The sequence below is a fragment of the Amblyomma mixtum genome, chromosome 1, assembly GCF_055824585.1.
Source record: "Amblyomma mixtum isolate Tamu chromosome 1, ASM5582458v1, whole genome shotgun sequence".
Lineage (NCBI taxonomy): Eukaryota > Metazoa > Arthropoda > Arachnida > Ixodida > Ixodidae > Amblyomma > Amblyomma mixtum.
Window position 1 is genome coordinate 244,415,623 of NC_143012.1, and position 22,755 is coordinate 244,438,377.

General features: G+C 51.4%; 1 protein-coding gene across 1 annotated transcript in view; it reads right to left on the minus strand.

Moving 5' to 3' along the window:
• LOC149371364 (RNA-binding protein 38-like) overlaps positions 1-22,755 on the minus strand; it is an 88,783-nt gene that overhangs the window by 19,297 nt on the left and 46,731 nt on the right. Inside the window, exon 2 of the mRNA XM_089565494.1 lies at positions 4,551-4,677. Coding sequence (XP_089421620.1) covers positions 4,551-4,677 — 127 coding nt within the window. The remainder of the gene's footprint in view (positions 1-4,550; positions 4,678-22,755) is intronic.

Below are 22,755 nucleotides of genomic sequence, written 5' to 3' on the forward strand. Positions count from 1 at the left end.
TAGTCATTACAATTCAAAGCCACGCTGTTGAACAGCTGCGCTCTTCGCAATTTTCACGTCGCTTATTTGGTGGCGCGAAAAGCCTCCCTCGTGCGTTCCTCCCGTCCTTTAAGCCCAGAACTCCCAATTCAAGAAATAAAACACCTTCCGTACGCAGTGGTTAAAACCATTTTAACTCTGATGAGGGGACACTGCCTATAACGACGGACCTGGATGCCTTGGAAGACATGTCTGCAGACGTCTCTTTCGTTCCATTCGCGCTTCCTCTGCCCTGCATCATGCAATCGTTCCAAGCTACCACCTACCTTATTTTATCACGCTTCGAATGCTGCTCTGAACAACTAACACAGCGAAACAAAACAGAAGCAAAGCTCCAGACAGTACGGTAAAGGCTGGCCCTAGCGAAGTTTGAGGGCAAATACATCGCAGCGAAAACGCAGTTATAATAGACGAAAGTACCCCCCTCCCCTCGAATTGTACGTTCCACATGAAAAAGCCTAGCTGAAGTTTAGCGACAAAAACGCGCAGTGGTGGTGGTGGTTACTTTGGGATATGCTGGGGAGAGGATACTGGACGCGGGTTATTTACCGTTAGTAGTGGGATCACTCTTTGCATCCAGGAGAGGGGGAAGAGGGGAGGGGGGGGGGAAGTGGGAGGTGCAGTCGCACCTCCCTGAACAAGCGGCTAGACAGCGCACAGTAGAGGAATAATGTGTTCCAATGGTATTTCCTAAGGCGGAGTAGACTAATCAGGAAAGTAAGCGCGGCCTCACAGACAAAGAAAATTCACAGGGATACTTAATTCTATTGCGTGGAGGGAATATGATAGCATTAGCAGCTGCCTTTAAAGAATGTGGCGTCACTTCCGGTCTGGTGACGTCACTGCATCCAACCAATCGGAATGCTGTTTGATGACGTCACTCTCCTCTAGCCAATGAGAATGCTGCGGTCTGGTGACGTCACTTCCGTCCAGCCAATCAGCCACTGTGTATGCTCCAATCTGGTGACGTCCCTTCCCTTTCAGCCAATGGGTGTGCTCAAGTCTGGTGACGCGCCTCCCCTTCCAGCCAATCAGCGAATTCAGCTTTCGACGAGTCATTTTCTTCCCGGTTAGGCTTTCTAATGCTATAGCATTAAGAAAAAAATCGAATGAACACACGCAGGTTCCTTTCTAGCCGTCTCGATCCGCCCAAGTGCGCGTGCCGATTACTGCATACCACGGCAGCAAACGAACACAATGCGCAGCTGATCACTGCTGCTGAACCTTGGCCGTTGTCGCGTGCCAAGTGTGCATTTGCTTTTCGAGAGTCCCTGCGGCGGAGCTTGATTTTCAGTGTCAAGTGCGAAACGCTTGATCTCTTGGCAACCGCACCCTTTCCAAGCAACGCTTATCAGCTGACTGGATCTCGACTTATCAGGAAGACCTCTCCGCTTAACCACAATAGCCTCTCAATCAACTACCCCCCCCCCCCCCCCCCCTCCCTGCCATGGATGTCGAGACGTCCTGCGCGCGGTGTGCCACGGACAGCCAGCAGCTCGCTCTAAAAACAGCAACGCACCACGGTCCGTGGAGCGGGCTCTAAATTTAGAACGCTTTATTTGACGCGGGTGGAATGTAGTACGTACATTTTGTTTCCTGCCGACTACGCTTTGCCCTCGACGCCGTACTTCTACAACGAGCCGAGGTCGGCCCACGAACGAATAGGCGCCGAGAAACGACCCTGGAACAGCTGAATGTTCTTCTGTCAGGGCGCGTCAAACTCATCTTTCTAGCTGGAAGCGAACGTGATTAAGAAAAATTCGCGCACTCATTTAATGGCCTGACAACGGCGCAATGGTCGCAGTTGCGCGAACGATTAATTACACCCTCGGCCTCCCCAAGCACTCCCCCCCCCCCCCCCCCCCCCCCCTTTTTTTTGCTCAAGGAACGCATAAAGACGGCAACTCAACACACTTCGAACACGAAAAATGGGAGTGCGCTGTCAAATTACTTTACTTTTGTTTCTATTTATTTCTTTATTTTTCCTCTATCTAGGATGCGGACCATTGCAGACTGGACCATAAAGATAAATCCACGTTCACTGCTAAGAATGAAGGACGCGCTTCACTGAACGACGACTACCCCACGGGCGTTCAAACAAAGCACCCTGTTCTAAAAAAAAAAAAGAGCACGTCGTTACACGTAGCCGTATATTCATCTTAAAAGAAAGAAAAGAATACAAAGCACAACGATAAGAAGCGCATCCGAGACGCAACAAGCGATCCATCCCTTAAGTCTGGAACTGCTCGCGACAGCCAACGCTCTTCGCGACCATCCCGCGCAAAGAAGCACGGCCTCTGCCAGAACCGTACGATCTACAGCTGCGGGCGAGATAAGGCGGCAAAGTTTACTCGCTTCGCGCGCATCCCAAAGCAAACGAGCAGGGGCAAGCCACCCGCTAAACGTGACTACCAGCACGTGCAAGGGGGCCCAGAGTCCGCGTGCAGACGCGCATCCGTTCCTCCGTACAAACAGTGTATACGTCAGCAGCCTGTCAGCAGCTCACTGGTCCCGCGGAACGTTTGCTTGCTTCGATGAGAGAGTAGCTGTATACAGTTCCTCGTTTTTCGTCCACCTCCTAGCTGCTCAAAACTGTTCCAAGAGTGTTCTTACTTTCGCGGCTGCTTGTTCTCAACCCCCCCCCCCCCCCCCTTTATTTTTTATCTTCGCTGATCTACTGCAGCGTACTTATTTTTCTTTTTAATGCAGAAAAATTTCTGCGATTTCCCGTTATAATTGTTTTCGAAGCCTGGTTTTGAAGACGGTAATTTAAAATCCTCGACACGTGTTATCTACCGGTCTAGCCAGGTTTTATTTGGTCCCAAACGTCCCAAAGCGACTCAGGCTATGAGGGACGCCGCAGTGAAGAGCTCCGGAAATTTCGACGAGCTGGGGTTATTTAAAGTGCACTGACCTCGCATAGTAAACTAACGAGGAATGTAAACATTACAGTATTAAACGGAAGAAGGAATGAAAAGAAAGAAAGAGAGAAAAAAGAGAGGAAGAAAGAGAGAAAGGAAGAGAAAAAGAGAGAAAGAAAGAAAGAAAGAAAGAGGAAAAGAGAGAAAGAGAAAAAGAAAGAAAGAGAGAGAAAGAAAGAGAAAGAAAGAAGGAGTTATAGCCTCCATCTCCTCAGACTCTGCCCACGGGAGCAAAGCGGACGTCGGGTCCACTTCGATGATCGTCGGGGACAGAAGGCGCAGAGACCAGAGTGTTTTCGAGAATTCACTGTTTGCGCAGCGCGCGACGTACTGCGACAGATACAACGGCGCAGTCGGAAGACAAAGGAGAAATGGCCCGGAGGGGGAGTCGTCAAACGAGATTACCAATCGTCGCCGGGGTTCTTAGTCAGCGCGTGCAGCGGTTCCGTGTTCCCGCTTGCACCGCTTGCCTCGGCCAGCCGCAAGCCTCAAGACAGCGAATGAAACACGCAACATATCGCGAGACGGAAACGTACTCTCATCCGGACGGGCGCCGCCCGCACTCTGCCACTAGCCTCGCTAACCTGAATCAAAACAAGACGAAGAGGTGCGATAATGATCTCTGTCAGCTTTTTTCATTTCCCATATAGGCGCAGAAATTAAAAACCCGCGAACATCGCAGCTGTCATTAATGCGTGCGAAACGTTTTCCTTTAGTCACTACTATGCGCACGCAAGATCATTACACAATGACAAAGTTTTCAAAATCTCTTTTGCATTCGTTTTCGCTATGGCAGGAACAAGCGTTTTAAACGAAGCGATGCGCCCATCACGATGAGAACGGGCAGGAGAAGAGAGAGGACATGGAGAGCGCCACACCGCGAGGCTACAATTCATAAAACGCCGGGGCCTCAAGGCACGGCAGTTTTCGCCACGCCACCTGAAAGACCGGAGCGAACTGTCGGGTTGCGCTCCGCAACGGCTTGCGCAGGTGTCGGTGAAACGCACGTATTCACCGTATACACCCCGTACTAACTAAGACCGCCCGTCCACACGTATAGCACCAGGCGACGCATCGACACCGGTTCTCTCTGGTTAGCAGGCGCGTCGGCAGCCGTGTCGACAGACGCGTCGGCAGATTTGTCCGCCTTTGGGCGTCACTGCTTAAAAAGAAACTGCGCCGAGGGTGGGAATCGAACCAGGGCCTGTGGCATTTGAAGAGGAGACGCTACCACTGCACCAAGAAGGCTCAAGGTTCGAGCATGAATAAAGGCGCATTTAGTGAATGCATGGGTTTCATAAATAAAATAAAAGGAATAAAATCAAGAAAATGAAAAATAAAAAATATGAAAATAAACAGAAATAAAAACAAATAAAGATAAGATATGAAAATAAAAGTAAAAAAACAATAAATATAAGAAAAGGAGCAGAAATAAAAATAATAAACAAAATATGAAAAACAAAAAGTAAATAAAAACAAATAGTGGCCAGGAAACGCTTTCGCCTTGCAGCACTTTAAGAGAGCCAAAGTGCCCTCTGAATTTTTTTCCTATGGCTATCCATGTACGCCGAGGGAAACGGCGACGCTTACCGTTGTGCGCGTTGGCCCTGGGCTTGGCGCCGAGGTAGGCGAGATTGACGTTGGCCTTGCGGCCGTCGATGATCGGGTTGGCTTCCTTGACCGCGCGTTCCGCCGCGTCGCGGTCAACCATCGTCACCTGCGCACAAGACAAGGGCACCGAGCTTACACACAACGCGTCAGTCAGCGATCAACAGAGTCCCGAATACCACTGCCAGATCTGGCACGCACGCGTCACATGACACCACGTACCAACTATAGTAGGATACAAGTTAAAAAAACAGCAGTTGCTAACACTGGGCCTCGGTCCGCGGCATCCTGTATTACTCCGCTGGCTAGTAGCAATAGTAAACAAAGTCAGTTTTTAATGTTTGACTATATCAAACAATCCACGTATCAAAATTCTAGAGCTCATAAATTTTTTCTTGTGATAAGCTTTTGTTTAGGTAACAATAAATGTTTAAGCAGCGGACTACTTTTTTGTCGTGGAGGAATTATGAGCACAGTGGCTGAACGTGGGCGGAGCTTCATTGCAGACCTAAGTTGTATCCTACTAGAGCCAGTTTCGTCGGGTGCGCGTTTCCCCGAGGGGCGGTGTAGCACGCGATTACGAAACAGCAGCAGTATACCGACCAACGTTTATAGATGAACGTTAGTACCGACTATACGGGACGTCGTTACAGCATTCTGCGCCCCGGAATGCGTTTCTTGCATTGCACCGATGTGCTGTCTTTGCCCAAAGTAACAATAGCAACACGGTTTGCTCCTCAGCCGTATAATGGAACCCTTACGGTACCCCTAAAGACGATAACATTTAGAGTTTAAGGGGTGCCATAAGTGTCCCGCTACATGGCTAAGAAAGAACCCCCCCCCCCCCTTTTTTTTTCTGCACACTCTTGGCTAAGACTGTGCTATTATTTGAGCGCCTCTCCCGCGCTGCAAGAGAAGCACCATAAACCCAGGAGGGAGCCAAAGATTGCCGGCGCTCGAGAGCGTCGACGAAGGGAATTTTTACGAGGTGCGAGTCTCAGAAACAGGAAACAGGAGAACAAAAACCAGCACTTCCTTTCCTTGTACAACTGAAACGACCGTCGCGCTAGACGTAAGCGCTCGGTGATTAAGTCGCGTCGAGTTGCTGGCTGTATCGCGCAGTCGCTACAACGGGCCCAATCGAGAGAAGCAAAATAGGGAACGGGTCGTTTTGATGTCATCAAAGTTAACGTCATTAAAATCGCTAATTAAGCATTCGGTCAATTACGTCGCTTCAAGGGGGTTGCCAGCAAGTCCACACGTATCACGGGACGTTAGTATACTGCGGACAATAAATGCGTGTCACACAGAAAATTAGAAACAAAAATCTCCACTGTCACGGAGGAATGCGAAACCACTCTACGATAACCGCACTGAGAGCCGCGCGACAGCTGTAGTTTACTTTTTTTCCGCACGCTTGGAACATTTGAACCAGCCTAAAGTAAACCCCCTCAAAAGTTCAAAAAGTCTGACGGACTTTAGCCCAAAGCATGTGGCACCTGGCGTCACAGTGAACTTCGGCAGCTAACGTCCAGAAAGGAGGCGGTACCAACCGCGGGACGCTCGAAACAAGCCACGCGTGTATTTTTTTTTTTGAAAGAAGGGGGGGGGGGGGGGGGGGGGTGGCTGGGTTGCTCCTATTGAAGCGCCAATACAACTTCCTAAACAAGTTCTTCGCGTGCCACAGACAATTCAAAAGTACATCAAGCTTAAACTAGACAATACTTAGGTTGCTATTAATTAAATTAGAAAGCCTTCTTAATTTACTCATTGTCAAATGTACAGAGGGCGCTTCGATAAAAATTTGACAAGAGGGGTAGGGAATGAATTGCAGGGTATCGCGCCGCAAAGCATGAACCACTGCGCTCGCCGTGTTATACACCGATCAGCGACAATGCGGCGCCAAATACACACTGACGCCGAGAAAGCCGCTAAGCCTTCCAGCTCTCAAAGAGCGCATGAAAAAGGAAAACAACGCGAACAACAGAAACCGCGAAAGAAAGAAAGAAAGGGCAAGGTGCGAGGAAGAAGTGGGGGCCGGCCAGAAAGTAACAAGCGCACACTCGGCGCCAGCTATCGATCCCAAATAAACACGACGCCAAGAGCTAGAAGAAGGAGGAGGAGCGGGCGGCCCGGAGACGGTTCCGGCAGGAATCGTTTCGACTCGCGCGATTCCAAACCGTCCGGGAGAGGGAGATAAACAAAAATAAAACTACGAATAAACACGCACGCTTTCAAGCAAGCGCGAAAAAAAGATCTCTCTCTCTCTTTCCCGCTTTCTTCTTCTTCCAACTTTACTTCTACGGTTCCTCCATAGACACGTGGCGCTGACGGGGTTAAGTACTTCGGGCCGTTTTCGAACTGCGTTTGCTCCTCCCACCCCCGCGCTACATCGTCTCGAGCCTGCGCACATGATCCATCCTCCATCAACGTCGTTGCCGCAGCGCTCACGTGGCACGGGAGATGGGGGGCATATAAAAAAATGAAGGAGCCAGCCGAGCGAGCGAATAAAACAATAAAAAGAAAAGGGCGAAAGCCAGCCGAGCAAGAAAGAGTTGAAATAGACAGGGGGAGCTAAACCCCGCACACTCCTTCCTCTATCGACGCTCGCGGGCTGGCATCCCGAAATAAACGCCGCACCCGGGTTCGCCCATCTCGCATAAGAAATTAACGGTCTCCGGGCCGCACGGCACAGGGAGAGATTTCGCTAGAGGGGGAAAGAGGGCGCAGGAAGCGCGGAGCGAGCAGCCGAGTAGAAAGTGGGGGAAACAAAAAAAAGAGTAAAAAAAAGAAAGTCGCACTGCGCTTTTTTTTTTTTCTTTCGAAAACGAGCATCTCGACGGAGACGCGTGCGCACACAGCTACGGCGGGAGGCAGGAAGGGGGGATATGAAACGAGAAAAAATGAGGTTGGGCATGTTGTACCATCATGCCCCCTCTTTCCGGGAGTGAAAAAAATGCTTCAGCGAGACACGCAAGCAGTTCCGGAGTGCACATATCCAGAGCATTACTTAGACCCACGAAGCGAGGCTGGCTTTAAGAGTAAATGAAGTCAGACCCGTGGGGGCTTGCGTTTGACACTAGGAAGCAGCTACATCGCTTAATTTGGTTACCACCAAGTGTATTATAAGGCAACTCCGGGGGATTTGCGAACATATTGAGTTGACTACCGCATTATATACCTGGACCTTTTCTTGCCATAGTTCCAACTCCGCACAAATATATATATATATATATATATATATATATATATATATATATATATATATATATATATATATATATATATATATATATATATATAAAACAGCAAAGAACACGGAAACCAAAACCGAATTTTGATCGAAGTATGATTTCACCATAGACCGAAGCATGACGTCACGGATGCTACCAGAAAACTTCTCGCGCGCATGTCGATCGTAAGCAACAGCTTCAGTCACTACTCCAACAAGCTCAAATTTTTTTTTTCTTTATCAAACGCGCAGCGAATATTGACGTCCGCGTGTCCAGTGACGTCACACACGCAAAAGTTGCCCGTAGAAATCGCCCGGCTGAGGCCACGAAATCGGAAAATGTGAAATTAATTTGTGACAAAACAAAATGCTGGCCGGTTGCGAAATTGGACACAAAGGATCAGATGACTCCGGATACCGTGAAAGTTTCAGGAAAATGAGCAGGGATAAAAAAAAAAAAGAATTCGGCAGACACGCCTAAGACTGCTTGCGCGTGGGAATGCTAAACCATTACTGTCCCTGCGTGCATTGAACCACCCCCCCCCCCACACACACACACAGACACACGCACGTATCACCCGGAAAGCTGTGCGGCGAACGGTTGCATCACAGTTCTGATACAAGAATTGGTTTTTTGAGGAAACAAATAGCGCAGTAACTGTCTAACATATCGGCGGACACCTCAACCGCGCCTTAAGGGAAGAGGTAAATAGTCTGGGAAGGCATAAAATTGATAATGTACATGTCATCGGTTCGAATCCACGTGGCAAGCTAGCCTCCAACTTGACTAGCGCATGTAAGCTATACGCAACGAGAAATCGTATGACACCACACGGAACGCTGCACAACAAACTGTTTCTCACGTGGCTCCTCGCGGCTCCGGTAGCCAAGACCTCTTTCATTCTCTTCTTTCTACCCCTGTTACTCACACTAGCGGCCCGTTCCTACGCCAGCCTGACATTCTCTCGCTCGGGGTCCTCTCCATCATTCATGCCACTCAACATTTTCATTCGCTCCCAGCTGTACCTAACCATACAATCTACACTGACTCCCAGGCAGTGAATCGTGCCATTCAATCAATAACACTTCCACCACATCTGTCCACGGAACTCGAGGCCGCACTTGCGTCGCCGCAGCCTTGCTCCGTCTTCCTCCGATGGATCACCGAGCACTCGGGTACTGACAGCAATAAGCTGGCTAACAGCTCGCCCGTGAAACGCTTATTCAGGCACTGTTCATCCCCAGGCCAAGGCCCTCGAAGAACGGGTCGGGGCTGTCCCTTCGCGCCACCATCAAAGAGTATTACGACGCTCTCCGCCTCGACCGTAAGCTCTACCCCGAGCCTCATCCTAGACTTTATGTGCGCGGGAGTCTCGCATCCTTCGACATATACAACTCAACACACTTGTCACACCTGCACGGCTTCATCTGCAAAATTCCGTCGCGATCCTTCATGTCCCAAATATCCTACCCCTTATGCCAACCTTTCCCAGTGTTCCCGGTTGCTCTGCAAACGGGTTTCTTTCCGATCCCCCCCCCCCCTCCCATACCGTTGAGACCTGGCTGGACTGGCTTCGAGCTGAAGGTGTACTACTACTGCTGCTGCTACTACTACTACATTCGTCGCCACGCTTAAAGAGAACACATTTCGCCAGCCCGTGAGCACCTGAGATTGAATTTTCGGTTGAGACCGCGGCACCAGTGCGGATTTGCAGCCTAACCTGTATCGCTCAGGCCGTTAAGCCTCGTCTACCGTCCCCAACTCGTCAATTTTATTCGCATGCTGCAGACTGCGCCCGCTCCTCGCGTGCCCTGCGCGCTTGGCGACTATGATAAACGACGACGTCAAAGACAGCGGGGACCACATACGTCCGCGCACCAGAAAGAAACGACCGCCGCGTTCAGCGTCAGTCCAACGCCCGCGCAGCCGCCGGGCACGTAGGAACACGCATCAGAACCGAAACACGCAGCCAAGTTGGTTGCTCAGGGAGGGAGGGAGGTCGTCGCGCAGTACCCGAGGGGTTGCTGCGTTCTTGCCACAGCACGCCAGTCTTTTGCATTTCGAGCCAGCGCCCCCTCCCTTCACCCCAAGGCTGGTGGGTTTCGCCGAGCCGAACACTACGCTCGCACGCCACGAGGTGATGAGCAAGAAAAAAAAAGGGGGGGGGGGGGGGGGGGGGAAACGGCACGCATTTCAAGAGAGGACGCCAGCGCAGCACATTGCGGGCAGCAGCGACGCACTGACTGGGATGGGGGCGGGCGCAGAGGAAAGCGAAGGAGGGAGGGGGGGGGGGCAGAGGCCCGAGAGCAAGGAGGCAGCGGCGGCAGGGACAAGGGAGCGCTGGAAGCGCGGACGGACGCGCGAGAGCGCAAGCAAGAAGAAAGAGCGAGGAAGATGAAGAACGAAGGGTTTCCCTCTCGACCGCGACGCGAGCCAGTTGAGAGCAGCGACGACGAAGACGCAAGAGGAAGACGGCTCCCTACCTCGCCGACGCGAGCTTGAAAACAAGCCGGCTATAGGAAAGCAGCAAGGAAGAGGGGAGGAGACGGATACGAGAGAAGCAAGGGAACCAGATCGGAGTTGGGTGAATAAGGGGGAAAAAAAATAAATAAAACAAACAAAACAAACAGTCGCCTTCTCCGGAGTGACACAAAGCGGCCGTGCAGACAGGGAAACGCCGCTAACCCCCATAAATTACGACAAGCGCACGAGCGACTGGCTCGCTAGAGCGGCCGAAGCGTAGCTACACGACGTTGTGTCGTGCGTGCGTGCGGCAGAAAACTGGCGCCAGCTCAGCTGCTGCTTCCTTCCTCGCGGAGACAACTCCTCGTCGACTTCGCCCGGCTTCTTCCGGCGATGCCGCAGCGGTGAGCGAAAGAAAAAAAAAATACTTCGAGGGGTGAAAGGGGTCGAGAAAGAACTCCAGGCGAGCTCCGGAAGCAAAGGGTACATACACGACAGTACGCGTGGCCGATGCCTCGCGTGACGCTGTCGCAACACGGGCCATGCTCGGAGCGCAAAGAAAAAAACAAAGTGAACAAAGAAAAAAGACGGCACTTGCAACAGGCACGGCGAGACACAACGACCGGATACGGAAAGCAAAAAAGAACGAAGGAACGGGGGGGGGGGGGGGGGGGGGGGAGATAGAGCAGACAGGGAACAGCGACCTACAAGAATAAAGAGGAGCCCTCGGCGATGGTGACTGGTACAGTTAACACATTTTTACTCTGCAATGAAGGAGTGTGGATGAATTTACGGCACCCGACGTTCACCAGCTTGCACCCAGATGATCTCCGCACATACACGTTTTCGCATTTCGCTTCTACTGAAATACGACCGGAAATGCGACCGCCGCGGCCGGTAGACAAACCCGTGAACTCGTGTTCAGCGACCGAATTCCGTAGCCACTGAGGTTATTCCCTTTAAATCCCCACCCCTGCTCATTCCCCATTTTAATACTATTCCAAACGCCCAGATCTTCCTTCCAAATAGAATAACGTGAGTAGCCACTGAGGCGCCGCGGCAGGCAGCAGCGACAATGACTGCGTGTAGTAAAACTGAACAGCTAAGGGAACAAAAACAAAAAGGCCAGTTACGCATCTCCGCAGGGCAAAGGAATAACTTCCAACGCCTTATTCTTAACAAGAACCGAACAGGATTGAGGCTTTTCGTAATATTAGCGTTTCAGGGCGCCGTTATTGAGACAAACGAAAAGCTAAACGATCTCGGAAGGGCAGTAGGCAGACAGTGCCGACTAGAACACCTCTACACGATGTACAGAGAACTACCAAGACAAGAGCAAGAAAAACAAAAACACTCGCTACGCGTAAAGCGCAACAGATGACAGAAAAGTTATTTAAGGTTAGTTCTGAAAGCCTCTTCGGGAACTTGGGGATTTTTTTTTTAAAGGCGCAAACTATAGAATACGAGTCCTCGATTCCGTCACTGCTCCAGAATCGAGCACGCCGAGAAAGCGGTAAAGAGAGAGAGAGTCGAGGGCACGTAAGGCGAAGAAGGTAACCTCGTCCACGGCCGAAGCGCGCAATGCACGCGGGGCAGGAGAAAGCGGGCCAACCGCCCACGACGCACGAGCCAACGCGCATTTCACGCCTGCCTCCGGGGAGACGCTCTCCCTTCTCTACGAAAAGCCACGAGTGCCTTCCGCCCACCGGGCGCCTTATTAATGCACAGACCGGCAGTCGTACCAGGAAAGAAAAGAGAGATGAAAAGGAAAGGAAAGAAGAGATAAGTTAGCAGTGAAGAGAGAGAGAGAAAGAGGGAGGGAGGAATGAAAAAGAAGCGGAAGGAATGCGCAAGGCAGCTTGAAAAGACTACTTTACACCCAGTTACAAGCAGAAGTACCGAGTTGACCGCAATCAGCTGCCTCTTCACTACTCTCTGCTAAAAGATAGCGCATCGACATGTTAGAAATGTAGCCTTCGTGATTTTCAAGTTGCTTGACTAACTGGAAAATACCTAAAATTTAACTTTCCGGCTCCAGCCTTCTTTTTTGAAATCCCTGCAGACGGTGGGAGGAGTCAACCAACTCATGCGGTGCCTTCCAGGCAGCCGCGTGGCGGCTTTTATTTAGCTTTAATTTAGTTTTTTTTACGTTTCCGCGAATAAAAAGATCTAGTCAGAGACTACATAGCTGCATATTAGGCCCACGGAAATAAAAATACGCGTGGACTCTGCTTTCGCCAATCACTACGTATCACTCCGTCGATGGCAGAGCGGCAAGCCGACACGGGGCTGGTTGAAAGGTTGGTTGACTCCTCCCACCGTCTGCGGGAAATTAAAAAAAAAAAAAAGCGGGAGCCGGGACGTTTAACGAGATTTAAATTTGGGAAATCGGCCGCACAGAGCAATAATTCGAAGTTTCTAAGAACGCTCAGAACGTGTAGATCGAGTTCCAAAGGTAAAAATACGAGTTCAGATTCCTCTTCAGTGCTCCTTTAATGAGGGTATTTCTAAAGCCGCATACCATTGCAGTCGGTGTTCAGTGCGTGTCGAGGGTGTTTCGGTTATCAAACACCCGCGTAAAGGGTTTAACTTCGCGGATACAGCCCCTATGACACTATTGCGGCTTAAGTCTCCTTTTAGTCTAGCTGAACAGCTTTGTTTGTTTCTTTAATGGGGTTTAACGTCCCAGAGCGACTCAGGCTATGAGAGACGCTGTAGTGATGGGCTCCGGAAATTTCGACCACCTGGGGTTCTTTAACGTGCACTGACATCGCACGGTACACGGACCTCTAGAATTTCGCCTCCATCGAAATTCGACCGCCGCGGCCGGGATCGAACCCGCGTCTTTCGGGCCAGCAGCCGAGCGCCGTAACCACCGCGGCGGGGCTATTCAACTGCTCGAGTGTCTACTATGTGAACCGACACGTCCTTGTGTTTAGTTGCAGCATGATGCCGAGCAGCGCACAATCCCTTGAACCTTCACAATATCATAAGTGAATTCTTATAAGGGAGTAATTACTCATTGACGTCCACCCGAGCAGTGACCATCGTGACAAGCGGTTGCATTTTTTAACGAATAACACCGTACTAAGGCACGAACACTTGTTACACCCTACACAAAGGACGATGATTCGTTTAAAAAACGAAGAAAAAAAAAACCTCCACCAAACTGGCATGACTAACAAAAGCACAAATCGTACGTGTGCTTCAGGTATATTTATAGTCACTTCTAGGTTTCGAACACTTGTTACCCCCTTCAAAAAGGATGCTAATTAGATGAAAAAAAAAAACCTACAATAAATTGACTAACGTCGCGGTGGCTCAGTGGCTATGGTGCTCGGCTGCTGTCCCGAAAGACGCGGGTTCGATCCCGGCCGCGGCGGCTGAATTTCTTTGGAGGAGAAATTCGAGGCCCGTGTACTGTGCGATGTCAGTGCACGTTAAAGAACCCCAGGTGGTCGAAATTTCCGGAGCCCTCCACTACGGCGTCTCTCATAGCCTTAGTCGCTTTGGGACGTTAAACCCCATAAACCAACCAAACCAACCAACCAAATTGACTAACAAAAAACCCATTGCACGAGTGCTTCAGGTATACTTAGTCACTTCTTCGGTGTGTTATAGGGGTGGGGGTAAGGACATCAAAAACAACCTTATGGGTGCAGTGTTGTACCGCTAGCGTGTTTCAGGTGATATCGAGCGGGAATGTACCCGCTTAGGCGCTGCGTTAAGCTCGCTGCTTTCCAAGTATTGATAACACTGCTGCAAATCCTCAGCCACGTGGCAGCACAGAAAGCCAAACAGCAAAAACGCGGTCGGAGACACGGGTGCACTCTACGAGAATGAGAAAACTGGGGAAACGAGCATTTTGTCCTTGGCACAGTCTTCCCTGCCGCTGCCCCGATTTTTCCACACCCACCACCAGAGGCCGCTGGGGCGTGGGCCGCTTTTTCTTTTTCTTTTTTCTGCTTCCCTCCCGCGTCCAACGCGGTAATACGCGACCGTCTGTTACAAATGGCGCGACCGGCGATGATCCCAATCACAACCATGCTGCTGGAAGCATTTCCAGCATGGTAATCGCCACTAGCACAGTCATAACGATGCGGACTAGTCGCTCAACAAGCAGGAGCAGAACAGGTCTTTACAAAAACGAAAACAAAAAATTCACAGGGGTACGCATTTACATTATGCGTTGGCTATGCGATTGCATCAGCAGCTGTTAGTTCTTTGCGGAAGTGACGTCACTTCTATCCAGCCACTGGGAACGATTCCATCTGGTGACGTCATTTCCCTCCAGCCAACAGGACTGCTCCGGTCTGACGCCGTCGCTTTCTTTCAGCCAATGGGCGAATCTTATGACCGACGACGCATGTTGACTCCACGGGGCTGCTAATTCTATGACACTACCTCCTCCCCCAACTTATCCTCTCCGTAGCACTCCATCCTCTCTTCCGAGTAACCGGGAACCCGGCCGCGTTTCGATGAAGGCGAAATGCAAAAGGCGCCCGTGTGCTGTACGATGTCAGACTGCACGCTAAAAATCCCCAGGTGGTCGAAATTATTCCGGAACACTCCACAACAGCACCGATTCCTCTTTCTTTTTCTTTCTTTACTGCCCCCTTATGGCGCGGTTGAGGCGTCCACCGACATGAGAGACAGTTACTGCGCCATTACATTTCCTCAAAAAAACAATTGTCATGTCTTCGCCATCCACCACTCACACAGTCGTGTGCTTTTAGGCAGCTTTTTATTATTTTTTTTTGCTCGTTAACCAGAAGGAGCACCCGAAGATGAAAGCTAAACGCAGTGCTGTTTCCTCTCCATGTGGAAAAATTATGTTATCCTATCTATTGCGTGAACTTTCCACGCAGTACGAGCGGGCGGCCGACGAATTACACGAATTTCGAACCCAGTCAAACTAATTTTAACAGCGCTAGCGCTTCAGAGTGAAGCGAAGTGGAAAACGCGTGAAGAAGCTCCGCGGGTTATGCCGCAGCTCTCGTCTACAGTGTACAAACGCACTATAGGGGCTACAAAAAAAAAAAAAAAAAGAGAGAGAGAGCCGCGTTTCGGGGTTAAACTCCTTGCACCCACAGTTTTCCTTCGCCCCAGTCTGGTAAGGAAGGGTGGGAGACGTTCCGTCTATTCCCAGAGAGCTCCTCCTTCTCGGGGCAAACCGCACCAAGAACACGGCAAATAGGCGTCGGCATCGCGATTCCGGAAATAACCTCGCGCGATAAATCAAACCCCGAGGAGCGATATGCACACCGAAAGCAAGAAACGAAGAGAGAAAGAAAGGGGGGACAACATACAGAGACCGGCTGCTACGCGAGCCACAGAGCAAGCAAGCAAGCCCCAACAACAGCAGCGGCCGTAGTCCGCGCGACCAAACAAAACAATAAAAAAAGCGGCGCGCCGTACAGCACCGAGGTGCCGCGTCTCCTCCCGGCGGTCGCGAAGCGTACACGCTGCTCCAAATATAGACGTTCCGCTCTGCCATCACCCCCGCGAGGCAGCCAGCGGGTTCTCCCTACACACGCGTCTCTGATGCCGCGCTGCTGCTGTGGTTGCCGAAGCCGCGGTCGCGTTGTTCGCGGCGCACACGCGGTCCGCGCGCGCGCACGGGTGACGCAACCTGCGAGGCGCGCGTACAGAGAGGAGGGAACCCGGTCGCGACGGCAGCCCCGTAGCGCGTGCGCCCACCGCGGCTTGCGAAATAGCAGGTTTTTTTTAATACTTTTTTTTCCCGCTGCCTTTCGCTCCGAGTGTGTCCTATTCCTATGCAGAGGCAGCAGTAGCAAAGAGAGAACTGGTGGACGGCGGGCGGAAAGCAAGCAAAGAGAGCAGAGGCTTCCGAGCACATAACGACAGCCAGATGGTACAGGGTGCATGCTTGGGCGCAGACCACAGAAAAGGGTCCGCCGATCCGGTTTAGCGTAGTGCCTCGCCTGTTTTTGCCAGCATCCAACCATGAAGGGAAAAAAAGAACATCAGGGGTACCCGCGAAACGCTTGGTGTTTTACATACGGCTGCACAAATGCATTCCTATCAACTGCACTGGCGGTGAGTGACGGATTATCGCGCCTTTGCTCTGCTCTCCTCCTGCCTTCGGTGAGCTTCCAAAGAACTATCGCCTTCGTCTACTATACATCTTCCACTTCCACACTCGCCTGGTTAATTCGGGTAACAACACATCACCCTTTCACATACACATGGGTCCCCTTCATGTTATGCAATTGAGCTCTGCAGTTAGAACACGCAATCGGGTGCGCGAAAATCTGGTCAACAAACCACAGAATGCGCTTCTGCATTAAAAAAAAAAAAAGCGTAGCAAAGCATGCACAGCGGGTCACGGGGGATAAACGAGAAGAACTCGCAAGCAGACTGGTCGGCCGCCGGTAAAGAAAAATGAAACGACGAAACGAGGCGGTTAATGGCTAAAACAAAGACCAGTCAAACACGAAACTGCCGCTGGGAGCCCGGTCTGCTAGCGCAAAATGAGTCTAAAGGAGAGCCGCCAAGAAGGTGGGGTTGTTGTGGAGGGGGTCTAATTAAAGGCGTCCCGCTGCTTCCGACGGCAGCCGCGGTGCGCCGGAGCGACCGCATTTCGACGGGGCCCTAATGGTGGCGGCAGCCACCGTGTGCGTGTATGTGACCTGAGGTATGCAGGTGAGCTCTCCGTGCGTGCCCAAAGACCTTCGCAATGTCTCGCACAACTGCGGCGGACCGCCGGAATTACGATCAAAAGTTGCTGCAGGTACGGCCCCTTTCCCCTCTTACAAACCCCGTCTCTCCCGCTTCCGCCTCGGGTGCCAGCAGGATCGACTGGGCTAAAAGGCACCGTCAGGCTCAGCGTATTCAGCGACCAACGCAGCACCTGCGCTTGTTTGCTGTAGCATATATACTCGGGAAACAACTCTGTGTGACACTGCAGTGGAAACTTTTTACAAGCGCGAGGCGACGTCTTCCACAAGCGTACTCTTACTCTCGCGCGTTATAAGTAGCTTCCAATAGCCGCGATTACGTGAATGCGACAGAAGTGGACTCCAGTCCAATTCTCGAGGGAAAGTGCGAAAACGTCCAGGGAAAAGAGTAGAGGAGAGAAGTCACGCCTGTCCTTCTCAAAACCCGCTCTTTCCCTCAAAAAGTGGACTGCAGTCGACTTCTGCCGCATTCATCTAAACGCGGCTACTGCAACGCCATGCAAATTGCTTCGTACGCACACCACTGTGCCTGTGAATGGTCAAGCGGTGCTTGAGCAGCGCAAACAATGGCTGCAATAGATCGACGGAGATTTTGCCAACAAACGCTTCCGTTATATTTTGCGCCATCTGGATCGACCACTGCTCAACGAGAAGAGCCGGCATGCCCGGCGGCGATATGAGAACGCGGCCTCTGCTGTTCGTACCGACAGAAGTCAGCGCATTACAACCCCGCGGACAACAATGACGGAAGAGGCAAAAGGCGAGGGGAAGCACGAGCGAGCGCGGGCAGCGTCCAAGTGCCCCCCCCCCCCTTCCTCCCCCAACCAGGCGGAGCGATGAGGTTACACATCAACCGGGCAACCGACCACGCGGTCGGTCACACGGTTGCTTATGTATGAATGAGACGCGCCTCCAAAGCGATGCTCCCATTCGCTGCCATGATGCAACCAGCTGTCTTTCAAAACCCCGCCGACATTCTCCTCGCCGCCAAGAGGACGCCGTGAAAGTTCGATGATGCACCACAAGTATGGGTCGAAATTTAATGGTCATGGAAGCCGAAGTTATTGAAAAGAAAGTAACAAAGAAAATAAAAAAATAAAAAATAAATAAACAAACGAGGTTACGTAACCAGGCATGGCTCTTCACTGTCAGGCTTAGCTGTTAAGCGGGGATGCCCGCCACTTGAGGACGGGGAGGGGCATCTTTTTGCTTTTCGCTCCGCAAAGTAAAAACAAGAAAGAAAGATAGAGACATAAGAACTATAAAAAAGGAATGCAAAAGCTCACCAATAACTCACGAGACGCGCGTAACTCGAGAAAACCTGCCCATGCTCGACACGATACACCTGTCATGTTGAAAATCCCCGAAATGGAAGGTACAACATGCAAAAATAAAAATAAACAACGAGTAACGAATGAAAAACGCAATAAGCGATCGTCGGAGCACAGCGCTGCGAATAGTGCGTACAGGCGCGGCCATAAGTAAACGGAGCACGCTATTGCGTTCGAAGTGGAATCACGCTTTCTCCACTGGTAATGAAGAAGCGTTGTTTGTCTACAAGAAAGCCCACCAACCTCCTCTACCAGCATGCGCGTACCACTGCTGGAAATTTCAATTAGGTGACACGTGAAAAATATTCCAAGACAGTTGCGTGCTCCGTTTACTTTTGTCCGCGCCTGTACATTAATTGCCTGACAGCTGCTGGTCGCACCGTTGTGCAGCCCATAAAATGGGAGGAACGAGAACGAGAACAAGTACCGTCGACAACCAAAAAGGGGAGAAAAAAAAAACAACAACAACCGCAGAACCGTTGCAATCGGAGCGACCTTAGCTGATCGAGCTACGCTGTGAATACTGACAAGAAGCCTTAAATTTTGCGCGACACGAACGTACGAAGACCAGTCGTACAAAGGAACGCTCTCGCAAGGCTCAACATCCGACGGTTTATTCTCGCGTACAAAACAGCTTTCCCACTACGCGAGGGAAGCACATCAAGAACCACTTTCAGATGGTCGCGCGGCCGACGTATTCTTAGCTACCATTCCTTCAGTAAACTGAACTAGTCGACGTGTTCTTTATCTATCACTCCGTCAGTCACTTGAATTAGTCGACGTGTTCTCAGCTATCATTCCGTCTGTCACTTGAATTGTCTAGCGCAAGGACTGATAACAAACATACACAGCTTTCTTAAATGCAGCCCAAGTGATTTTTTTTTATTAGACTACCCTGTGAGAGACGACGGTCGAGGTAGGTTCACTGCGCAGTTCGCAGTAACAACAGTAGCCGCTGCATCCCTGCATCCCGAACGCAATTCGATGAATTGACAGCGAAGAGAAGAAGAAGACGTCGTTGTTCGACCCCCATTCAACGGCCCGGCCAGACGAGACAACGGCCCTTCGTGAACCCGGTTCGAGGAACATTTTTTTACCCCCGCGGAGTGTACGGTATGTGTCAAGTGCCGGAAACGACAGGGACGGCACCCCTTCTTCCCTCATCTTTCCGCTCTTCTACGCTTGGCCGGCTGTCCCCCCCCCCCCCCCCCCCCCCCCTGCTCTCCCATAGGCATGGTAGAAGGGGAGGAAGGGGGGTGAGGTGGGCGCCCCGTAGTCGAGAACGCGCGCGAAGGTGACGCACGGACGGCACGCGCAGCGCAGCACGAGACAACGCCGAGCCACCGCTGTCCCAAATATAGAAAGCGCAAGCACACAGCGCGCCGCCACAGAAGGGTGAAGAAAAGAGAAAGAAAAAGAGAAAAGGAAGCGGAGAGAAAGGCGATGCTTCGCACAAGCCGCGACGTCGTTCCGGCGGCGTCCAACTGCGCAACCCACCCGGCTGCTGCCGTGCGAACGAGCGCTACCGCGCACACGAGGAGAAAGCCTAGCCGTGGGCTGGTCGCGTTTCGGAAAGCCGGCAAACCGCCGAAACACGACAACGGAAGGAACCCGCGGAAGCCGAGAGCTTCCCTCGCCGTCGTCGCGGAGATGACGCCACGGAGCTCGACGGTTGTGACACACGCGGGCGGGCCAACGAGGAACTTTTTCGAAATGTCGCAGGCACCAGCGTGGAACGGCTACTACTCCCGCAGGGAACAAGAAAGAACATGCCCTCGATTCGCGAAACACGACAGAATGACATCGTCGCCGTCGCGGTTCGTCACGCGTGTCAACGCCGGGAGTGAGCGAGAGAGGGGTGAATGAAAGTTGGTGGACGAATGAGCGATCGAAAGAAAGAGACAGATATAGAGGTAGATCGTCAGTTAGCAAACATACAAAGGATTCGAGCGAGCTCCACGCCGAGAATTCAGGATGTTTGACATTTAAGGCAGAAAGCTGGGCTAGTTGGTGTTTGGATTGAGAGGACATAGTAGTAGCGCTAAAAACAGGGACGACAGGGTAGAAGAAGACAACACAGGCGCTAGAGTTTAAAGGCCTTTTTAGAGAAACTCCCAGGATCCACTCCGATGTCGTTTGTAAACTGCACATGATATTGTTACTGACCTTTACAGAAAAAAAATGATCATGTGTTCGGCATGAAAAGCTGAAAACAGCTCTTGGAGCTTTGTCTTAATCTTGGCCGGCTTTCAACAATTTTGCGGCCTTAGCCTTGGGGTTAATTGGACATGACAATGAAGGCGAGACCATTTCCCACTTCTGCCTTTTCTGCACAGTGATATAGTTAGGTCACTAATTGCTGCTCTAAGTGTCTTCCTTGGTTTGTTCTTGCTATCTACATGATTACGCTGAAAAAAAAAAAAAACAAAGACGCGGGTCTTGACTGGTTGACGCTTTCTTAAAAGTCGAGGGTGACATTTTTGTCGTGGCAAAAGCTTCGTGTACTCTGCCAGCAACGCGTTCCCTCTCTTGTAATCCAATCTTCCTCCTCAAGCATCTTGCATGCCCGATCGATGACAAGAGACTAAGAAGGTGCGTCACGCTTGTGACGTTCTCTCCCCTTTCCCTTTGCAAGTGCGTCCTTGCGTCCGGCGTCCGCACCTGTGTGCCACTTCCTAAAGGATAACGTGTCCATTTCGGTAATCGACAGGACACCCCGGCTAATCGAGCTAGTGCCGACTGTCGTAACGCCGCCATTGACGGCGAATCGGAGGGTGGCGACGCGCAAGGCAGGGAACGAGCACGGCGACGCCGAAGCGACGGCATGAACGCCTGCGAACGAAAGGGAACTTGTAAACCTCTTCGCAGGCCCGCATGTTTCCGCTGTATGGTATGTGAATCCGCCGGCGTGGGAACGCAGGGCCTAATCGAGCGGCGCCGACTGCCGACTGGCACCCTTTGTACGCGCCAGCCGCGCTCTCTTGGCGCTTTATGTATGCTTTGTGTATGCTTGCGGGGGACGCGCGGGTAAGGAGCTCCGAGAACTCTATGCGGAGCCCGGAGGCATACGGCGACCTCAGGGTAATGCAATTAAAATAAAGCTAAACGAGCCCGTAAACGAGGCGCGGCCTTACAGATGGGAGCCTACATCTCGGAGGCTACCTTTTAAAATACGCAGTTCGACCTCATCCGCATGTAAACTTGCCTTGGCTGATTGCAATCCATAAATACCGCAGACCTTTTTCATACAGTTTTGGGTAGCTGTTGGCTTTTATATGCGGTACATCTCAGTGCAGCGCTCTGCGCTGCGTGTTTTGACTCTCGCCTAACGCGTTTTGCGCTGTTATATTTACAAGGACACCTCAGTACATCTGTTCTCAGTCCGAGTTCGCCACCTGTTTTAATGCAAGACTTTTACGAGGTGTAAAACAATCTAAAAAAAAATTAAATGAAAGTGAAGGGCCCTACACAATACACAACAACGCCGAATCTTTACTCGTGCCCTTCACTCCATCAGAGGAAAACAAAATATAAAAGAAAAGAAAATCGTGCAATGACCACTGCGCTTTCAACTTTGGCGCCCGGCTTTCTGATCGGACTAACGGGCTCACTCTGAAGTGTTAAGCGCCGTCAGGCGTTCCGCACCAAGAAAAAAAAAACTCCGCTTTAACAAAGGGCTCCACGTTTCTTCCTTTTTTTTTTTTTTGAAACCTTCACCTCACAATCCAGCGGCTGCAAATAAATAGAAACAGAGAAGGGAAGGAAGCGAGAACGATATTCAAAGGCCAGGGCACCGACCATGGGTCGTGCACGGACACGGCCATTACGTAAGGAACTGCAGGCAGAAAAAACAAACAAAAAAGAAGCAGTGTACGCCGGACAACGAGACCAGAAAAGTAAAAGAAAAAAGAAAGAAAACGAGGAGGCCAGCCGTACGCGTGCGGCTCTCAGGTCGAGCCCATAAATAGACGAGAGCCGCAGCACGAGGGTGCATTTCCAAGAGGCACTTCGCAAGCGCCCCTTTCCCCCTCTCCCTTTCAGCCCCTCTCTCTCTCTCCAACCATTACAGTATTGGGCCACACAGCAGCAGTCGGTGGTTGGTTACAGACGGTTATATTCGCCCCGCACGTGCCCACACGTATAAATAGTATCCAAGCGGTCCCCCCCCCGGTCGTCCCCTAACCTCGTCTCCTCCCAAACGCGCGCGCGTTCACCGCGATGGGCTCCCCGTAGTCGGAGGCATCCCGTAAACGCCCCTGGTTACGCAACGAAGCGCTGACCACTGGCGCGCTACATGCTTTGGGGAGCTGGGTTTTCTTCGGCGTCATCGCTCACCTGTCCGCGCTAACGTGGGTGCCGGAACTCCGTTCCCGACTTTTGCTGGCACTGCAGCGGAACCATGAGAGAGCAACTGTACCGGGTGGGTGGGAATGGGCTGGAGCGCATTTCGTAGGCCCCA